A 9,332-nucleotide genomic window follows, 5' to 3' on the forward strand; every position below is an offset into this window, starting at 1 on the left:
TACGCCTTATACATTCATTACAGGAGAGAAATCACTGTTGTAAAATTTTCTGACTTTCATAGCATTATGAATTTATTTTGAATACAATTAAATCTAGATAGATCACTTTTAGCGTTTGACCTTCTAATATGGAAACAAAATGCCAACTTTTTAACAATATTCTAAACTTTGGACCTCTTTCGAGGCTCCTGAACGACCCCATAACATGATTTTAAGCAGAATAAATATACAACCATGTAAAAATTTCATAGAAGCATTCATTTGTCTTTTCTTTTAATTCTAGTAAGTAAAGATATCAATTCATTAAGAAATTTTTCGTTCCAACTTTGGCACAAAGCTGCAAAAGAACAAGGGAAATAAACAAACAACACGCTTTTTTGTACATGTATATATATTTTTCATTAGATTTTTAATGACACAGCTGGCACCGTCATTTACAAAGGAAAAAGCAAACTCACATCATGGTTACAAATCATTTTGTATTTTAAAAGTCTCTCTGTTAAACATAAGACATTGATAAGTACAATTCAAATTGTATTTATTAAGTAGCTACCTATGCATGCAAATACTTTCTTTGCATGAATTTTAACCCTTCTAACATTTCACATTTATTGAAGTTCAAAAGAGCAACTTAGCTCGGGAATTACAGTCACTATTTACGATTGCATGCATATATACTGGCCCGCTTTTGTACATGTGTATCAAAACATAGACCGTATTACAAAATTTTCCAGGATATTTTTGAAATTTGTTGAAAAGATGCGATATATTTATCGATTAATCGTCGATTAAAACCAGCAAAATAATCAATTAATGAATTCAACTCACTATGACGTCCTAATAGGGACCATTTAATTGTGAAATCGATATGATAGTCCCTAACTTTGACGTAGATTCGTCAATTAGACTCTTATGAATTAGAGTACATGTTCCAATTGATTAAGGTTAGTCCAAAACAAGCAGACGATCACGTACGTACTGTACAGTTGTCAGAAATACGAGCACTCTCTCAGGGTTAACACTTCCTTATATAGTCTCGACACTATTGGCGAAGTCAGTGCTACAATACTCGTAGCTTATATATTTCAAAGACTCTATTGAAAAAAACAAAAATATGAATGAATAATTAATATCCCAGGTTTCTTGGGAGATATATATATAAACTTTGATTTTTAACAGGGCATAAGGAGTCTTTCTGCAAAGGGATTTGACATATTTGTCCTTATACGGGTTTAAAGAAGATTTCACCGACCAGTTGTGAATCACTGTCTATAGAAAAAAATTATACACCGATTTTAATTTCCCCTTACCGAAATAAGTTTTTGAAAAGTTTTGGTGAAAGTGGTCTTGTGTATTTGATGTCGTCATAAAAATTAAGAGTTAATACTGAGAGACGTCATGCATGGGACTGGTACATAACAGGGAACTCTTATCAGAAAGATACTTCAGTTTCTTGCTTCCTTAAGCTAATTATATATGGGATTGTCGAATAAGATAACATAACTTTGTACTTCAAGAACAAAACAATGTCTTCTGTACCTAAGCGTCAAAGATGCGCTCATATAGAATTTATTTCCAAAGTAGGGCCTCGTGTGGCATGACATATAACAATTATGATTACATATAAATACACATGAAACAGATTAGTACAATTTACAAGTGTCAATTTACATTGAATCTCAATGTTCAGTATGCATATAGTAATATAATGATATGATGACTAGATGCAATGTAACTTAGAGAATCAATTCATCATTCAGTTTGTATAATACATGTACATCATGTATTTATAACTGTTTCCTTTTTTGTCAATTTGTTTTTCATAGACATATTTATTGGAAAATAAACTACAGTAAAGTGCTTTCTTAACACAATCGAAATATTCTTCAACACAAAATGTCGTCAAGAATCCTATATTTCTTCAGTATCTTGATTTCCCAAATGAAAATCTGCTGAAATTCTGTGACGGTAGTTTCCAAGAAGCCTTTGAGCTTTATTGATATAGGCAAGGATATAACTGTCTAGGGAAACCTACCTCGTAAAATCATTTACTACGCTCATTGAAAGCTAATGTTTAGGAATTGATCCAACTAGCACTGTTAATTTTTCGATATTCTCTTGATAAAGATCTAAAGTCTAAACTACGACAAATGATATATATATGAGAAGCGGTGTTCAGCAAAAATCTCATAAAAGACTTTGAAAATGAATATTCCGGCCTTATAGATTGTGATGATTAAAATACGCAGACATTTTGTTTCGCAAAATTGCAGGGTAACCTTTTCAGTGCAAAAGAATATTGCACAGTCTAAGTGTATTATTACATGTACTGTAGCGCAGCAGAGGGCGATATTATTTTTACGTAATTGTAGGGTTGAAGTGAAAGTGTATGCAATATTACATGCATAAGAGAAAGTTGAAAAAAAAATGGAGTCATTGCCTATTCTTCTTTTGCCACTTCTGGCGTTTATGAAAGTAAACCGCACGAAGACAATGTATGTTTTGCGTGTATATTCACTGAAAGTTACGATCCGCATGGAAACCCAATAACGAAGACCTGCAGTATATATTTAGCTTATCATGGAAAGGGATATTCGTAATATTCCCTCGCTGATAGCGGGGATGGGCAAGGTTATCACTTTATTTGCGCGTTGATGATTTATGCATAATTTATCGCTTTTTGATAAATCGACTGACAATTCCAATAATTCGTTTTGTTTTTCGATTATTTTGCTCGATCTGTCGCAGATTGACACATTCTGTACATGAATTAGCCAACAGGGTTTCTACTTTTAGTATTAATGTTGAGTAGTCGTTCGAACTCTGTTAAGCTCTATTCTAATAAAAGCATTCCATCCTTAATAATCAATACGCACTATTGGGTTTCCATATAAGTATGAAGTTGCACGCTTTGTTATAAAGACATCTCTATTCTTGTGGACAAATCTACCTTGTATCAATTTCGCATTGTTGATTGTAAAAATACAAAGGTGTTTTCTACTTATTCATTTACAAATTGCAGAACGTCTAGGAATTTCACAATCGCAATGTTTCAGAACACTTATATTTGTTTCCTTGCGCGAAACAGAAACTAGTGTCGGATAAATATCATATACCATTCATTACCTAAAAATTATATTAAATTCATTCTCAGAATTTCGTCGTTATTTGTCGCACATTCATATCCTCGAGAAATCTGTTGAGAAATTGCCGTGTGCTGATCGTCTTTCACTGAAATATTAATCCAATGTTTTCATCTTTTTTACGTGCATTGACTTAAATCAAAATGATCAGTGTCAACCATTTTTAATAAAATTGTTGATGAATATTACAAATAAATCTCGCTATTTCTCAAAATTGTCGTCGAAAATCCTACGTTTACTAAAGACAAATAAAATAACATGGAACACATTTGTTTCGTTTAACGGTTTCTTTATTAACCATAAACATTTTTTATTTGAGCACAAATTGCATCTCTGCAAAAAATAAATAATCAATAAAATAAAACCAAAAATATAATAATATCTTACATTTGTGTGACAAGACTGGCACTGTATGAAGATTATGATAATAAATAGATGAAGAAAAAGAATGAATGACACACTCATACACTTATTCTGAACAAAATTTGGTCAGATAAAAACTTTGGTTGATTTTTGGTCCTATAATGTTTGTGAACAATTTGACAATTATTTTGTGTCAAAATCAATATTGTAGCATTGAGATTTTCAAAAGCACTTATAACCCCGCACTCGCCGCAGAAATGCCTATCGAATACAAGCACCAGGCATTAGATACACACATATCTACTTCAAGTGAAGTGGATTTATATGATAAAAAATGAAAAATAACAAGATTACTCAACAATAACAACAAATCATCATTGCACAAAATATTCAAAAAATAAATAATAAATAAGTCTTTGTTCACAAAAGTGGCTTTTTCATGGCGTCATTACAGAGAGCAGGCGTAATGTCTTCGATGTCATTCTCATCGAAAATGATATGGCGTACTTCCGGTCAAGGGTTCATGGGAAAAAAATCCAATAACGAAGACGTTTCAAGAGTGGCGTATATAACTGAAAGGCTCCAAGAATTGAAATGGCTCCAGTCATTTTTACGGCATATGTTGCTCGTTTTCTATTATCCATTGTATAATATGTTCGTGTCCTATGGTTATAAAGCGAAAAGTATTTTTTGCGTCATTATGCAGAAAGCATATACACCCCGTCAAAGTCACAACTCCTGATCGAAGCCACAACGAGTATTGTAATAGAAAATCGAGACAGAAATTCCGGTCCTTTTAGGTTCCAAGGAGAAAAAAAATATGGTCCTAAAAGTTATTACGACTTCTTGACTGTAAAGGAGAGAAATGTTTTTTTTAATATTCTGGTGCAACAACAGCATATTCCAATCTTTTATTCCAATAGTTCAATAAAAATGCAATTACAAAAGAGTTTAACTTACATTTTTCAATGGATAGATGTATATTTTTTGTGAATCTTCCCCTTTTCTGTTTGACGCCCTACATTCATAGTTGCCCCTTTGGCTCCACGTAAGTCGTTTAATCAACAAATCACCATTTTCTAAGATCTGTTAAAAAGAAAATTAACAGGTTACATCTACGACATTGCAATCACATAAGATATACAAGTATTAAATATAAATCATGACAGATGCTTTTCATAAAACGTGAAATGAGGACTTTACCTTGTATTTATCATTTTCCATTGGAATTTCCTGCCCATTTTTATCCAACCAGCTGATCTGAGGTGCTGGACTTCCTTCCGCTCGGCAGTACAACTGCGCAGACTCGCCCATCGTTTCGATGCGCAGGCTGGTCCATTGGTATATTCTAGCTTCTATGTCTAAAATAATGAAATTATTGAATAGTTAAAAACAAATTACTGATTCATTTAAAAAAAAAAAAAGAAAGTTAAATTATTTGAGTGAAACTGTTTCGGAATATTTTTTTATGTACATAATTGATGTTTACCTCTCTCAATGCATTTTCTACTTGAAAAATCACCAGCGGCATCCTCTGCTACATTTAAAAATTCATCAACAGAACGTTCTAAAATAAAATAAAAATAAGTAATGATAATGTTGTATTAAAATTATGAATTCAAAATTCATAATATCGGGAAATTCTTAAATTCTACAAAAACAACAAATATTTGAATTAGGCTGGTTAAAAATTCACTTACCTAGGACAAGACTGGTGTCCTGTGAAATTCTTGATGTGGGTGTTTCCCCAACACAAGTATATACATCTTCATCCTCATCATCCACGCAGTCTAAGTATAACTTTGACGTCGTAAAAGACTTTCCGAAGAATGATCCGTTATCCTCGTATTGTGTTTGATCGTCTCGGTAGTCATGACCAGAGCCCTAATAAAATTAAAAACAAAGATCAATTTTAAAAAAATCAAACAAACAAATGCCGTAAACTGTTTTACTGTTGTACCTAAGTTTTAAACATCATTTTATGTATTCAGTTAACATACCTGTTGAATTCTTGCTCCATTTTTCAACCAGTGAATTGTTGGTTCCATTCCTCCAACTTTACACGTTAAAACAATGCTTTCATGTTTGAAAACTGTTGTTATTTCAGGAAGTCTTTCTTTGAAGAATAGCGCTTGACTATCAGGTGTGGGTAGCCTCTGTGAAGAAATGAAAATAAAAATAAATCAGACACATTTTACCTTGATTGTAATCTATACTTTAAAAAGGCAGTGTAGCGTTCGCGTCTCCGGAAATAGATTTTTCTTTCAATGTGTCATTCTGGTGCGTTGTACTATTTGGCAATCTGCCCAATGGGTCACTAGCAGAGAATCAGGTCAAAGCTTTTATCAATATTAGAAAAAAAATTTAATAAAGCGACATGGAAAGTCGATACTTTTCCTCTACAGGATTCAGTTATAATTTGCTGCAATATGCCTTTCAACGAATCGGGTTACATAATGGAACGATATCTTTAGAATTGCATCACCCAAAATGCGAATAGAGGGAGTGTCCCTCGAGATTTCAATTCAGGAATAGATACCTTTTTTAGAAAACAGTTTGAAATGACTCATCTAATTTTTTTTTCTGCAGTATTTTTCAAAGAATATTTTCTAAAGGTAGTTCCAAATATATACTAATTTTTTTTTAATTACAAAATTAATTACTTACCAATACCCTTGCCCAAGCACAGGAAATGGACAGTTGAATAAGAAGGAACACTGATATTTGATTAAGTGATAAACCCATTCCTTAGACACTGAAAAATAAAATACAAAATTTAATGCCAAAGTGAAATTTGAAAATAATGCATTCAAGTCAAATTAAAATAAAAAAAAGAAGTAAGATTAAAAAACAACTTTTTACTTACCAACTAAAAATGTAAAAAATAAAAAAAGTTGTAACTTCCAAAGCAGTATTTCACAGAAATAAAGCAAAAAAATAATCCTAGTATATATGTTAGAGAAAGCTTCTTTTCCACGTGGTCACTGAATCTTTATCGTGAGACAATTGTCGATATAGGGTTAGGTCCAAGAATATATAACTCGTTGACGTCATTCAGAACATTTGATTGGCCAGTCTAACACGCAAGTATAGTAAGTTAGGGTGTGTCTTTTGACAGCCAGCGCCGCCCACAGAGCTTCTCACTGATAGAATTAGAATATTCTTGAATCAAAGATATATAAATGTTACATATATACATAACTAATTATCATCAAATGCATTTATTTTTATACCAATAGCAGAGAGACGATATAGGGAACTAAACATATAGAATGCAGAGCTCTACGGTTAACTTCTTATTAATTTTCGGAATTATGCTAATTCTAACGTTAATACAGAGATGTTGCAAGACTTATTTTTAGCAGCGAAGTAGAAATAGAAACACAGCATATCCAAAACAAAACGAGAACTAAGCACTTTGCCAAAATAAACTTTTGAAATGAGATAATCTGATAAACTATGTCAAATCCTAAAGTCCCAAATTTCCCATATACTTAGCCTTAAATTTTGTCCAAGGAATAATTCAAATATTAGTTTTTATTATGCTATCCTGTAATGCGCTCTACTGCCTTTGTATAAGTACAAAAGAATGTAACTAATCAAGCTAATCCAATGAAGAATTCTTTAAATGAATTTAAAGACTTTGAGTGACCGGAAACTAAGCAATTCTACGGTTTGTTCAATACTTGTATTATAAAAAAGTAGATTTAATGGTCTCGGTAGTCAATGGCGTAATAGCCGTCAAGCATGATATAACAGAATTCCTAAGACATGAAGTGAATCATCAGTGACTCGCGTCTAATACCTGGAGGGAGTACGTAACATTTTCATTCATGGCCACGATATGGGAAGACTTACGTTTTTCCATTCATAAAATCGCCTTGTTTAGACCAAGGGTGTTTAAAGGCACAGCGTTGCTTTTATCTAGTTCAACACTGATTGGGTCAGTAGGTTGGGATATACCCATGCAGTTCCGGCAACTGTGACACACCTCGGGGGATTTCTATTACAAAAAAAAAAAAAAATCGGTTAAGATGTCCTGAGCAATGAAATATAAAATTTAAATGCACGTATTACAGAAAAAAATGCACTCAAATTTCATGAAATAAAAGAAATTTATTATGAAAAAAAATCGAAAAGAAAATACTATTGAAAAAAAAAACCTTTGATAAATTATTTCATTGTGTCAAAAAAAAAAAAGATTACTTAATGAAAATATGAATTAAAACCATTAGTGACGTAAATACTGGATCGAAAATGATGAATCTGACACACAAAGGTCAAATTGATCAACACAGCTAATATTGCATGTATTCCACATTTCAGTTAAGTGGGACATGACATTTCTATGGTTTATGTTCTATTAAAAAATAATAATCCAAAAAAATCTTCTGATGGTTCACCGTTGATTTTGGTTAAAATAACCCTGATTGATAATTCATTAAGAATACCAACCATTTCAAAAAATCAACCATAAATTAAAGTCAAAATATTCAGGAAACATTAAACATCTGCGATATCATTACCATATCGGTGACGGTGGAGTATATATATTTGGGTTTGTGGAAGTACTTTATCATTTTCAGAGACATCGTAGAAAGTGCACGACTTGCATGCCAAGGATTTCCAACCATGCATATATAGCTTTCCTGAAAATTAAGTATATAGAATTACCTTTTAGGTAAATAGAACAATCTCGATTGTAGGTCACTAGTACAGATGATCAAGGTATTTTATCACGCTTATATTTACATAAAACACCTGATTTTTTTGCACTCTATCTTCAAGACACAAGTGACCAATTTATTATTTGATTTGTCATTTTAATCCATGCATCATTTTTTTTTCAAAAGGTAATAGAAGCGAAAGCTTTATGGAGAAAAAAAAGAGAATCTGAAGGTCAAAAGTATATACTAGGTATTTTGATATGCGCGTTTAAAATAATCATATATTTTATACGTGCATGCAAACGAAAAAATACAACTGAGATTGATCAATAAAGAGAATTTGATCAATGATAGGGGGAAAAAATGCAAATCTTCATTATATGTTATACTGTTGGATCACAACAACCATTATGAAGTGTCATATTCACCAGGAAGCGTAAAAAAATCATGCAACGATCAAGATTTTAATAAAAGAAAGCTAAAACGTCAAAAAAGATCGAGGAAGAGGCTTATTCGACCAGACTGCATTCCACACCCGATGTAAATTACCCACGTGTTCTATGTTCAGTATTAAATTCCTTCTATATTAGAATGTATTGCATTAACGTTCTTCATTAAATACAAAGGAAACATATTATCACATTTATTGGCATGATCAACAATATGTTTTTGTTGTTCACAGAGGAGAGACAGTTTGTGATATTAATGTTTTATTAATATTAACGTGGGTTTAAAATGTGATGAACTAATAAAATGATATTTTGATTTCTTTCAGTTAATTATAGTCTCATTTGCTTTCCTCAGTCCAGTAAAATCAAATCGCTTTCTCTACAAAATTTAATTTGAATATCTTTTACTATTAAATTCAACAATATCAAAATTGAGCGGTATTTTTTTTTTTCATTATTAATATTTCTAAAAATTTTAATTTTTGTTAATTATGAATGTTTCACTGACTGCAATACTTGGAATTTATAAATCTGATAAATTTATCTTCAGTTTGTCTTACAACTCAAAAAGTGCAATCCTACTGAAATCTCATAAATCTTTCTATTTAAGTTTTTTTTATTTACAGGTTTGGGTATTATCGTGGTTCAATCCTACTTTTTCCCCCCTGAGTTCTAATGCTTTGTATTTCCTCAGATAAGCTGTGGTAGCT

The 9,332-nt window shown here is 31.7% G+C and overlaps 1 protein-coding gene across 1 annotated transcript; it reads right to left on the bottom strand.

The window, feature by feature from the left end:
• Positions 1–3,447: 3,447 nt before the first annotated feature.
• LOC133189033 (zwei Ig domain protein zig-4-like) lies at positions 3,448–6,497 on the bottom strand. Its single transcript, XM_061324475.1, has 8 exons — positions 6,373–6,497; positions 6,174–6,261; positions 5,507–5,662; positions 5,207–5,390; positions 4,996–5,073; positions 4,710–4,867; positions 4,467–4,592; positions 3,448–4,356 (listed from the first exon to the last, which is right to left on the bottom strand). The coding sequence occupies exons 2-8, from the start codon at positions 6,249–6,251 to the stop codon at positions 4,333–4,335; spliced, it is 804 nt and encodes a 267-aa protein (XP_061180459.1). The 5' UTR covers positions 6,252–6,261; positions 6,373–6,497; the 3' UTR covers positions 3,448–4,332.
• Between the last annotated feature and the right edge of the window lie 2,835 nt (positions 6,498–9,332).

This window comes from Saccostrea echinata, unplaced genomic scaffold (assembly GCF_033153115.1).
Source record: "Saccostrea echinata isolate AGI-Se365-2 ecotype Australia unplaced genomic scaffold, CSIRO_AGI_Sech_v1 ptg000016l, whole genome shotgun sequence".
NCBI lineage: Eukaryota > Metazoa > Mollusca > Bivalvia > Ostreida > Ostreidae > Saccostrea > Saccostrea echinata.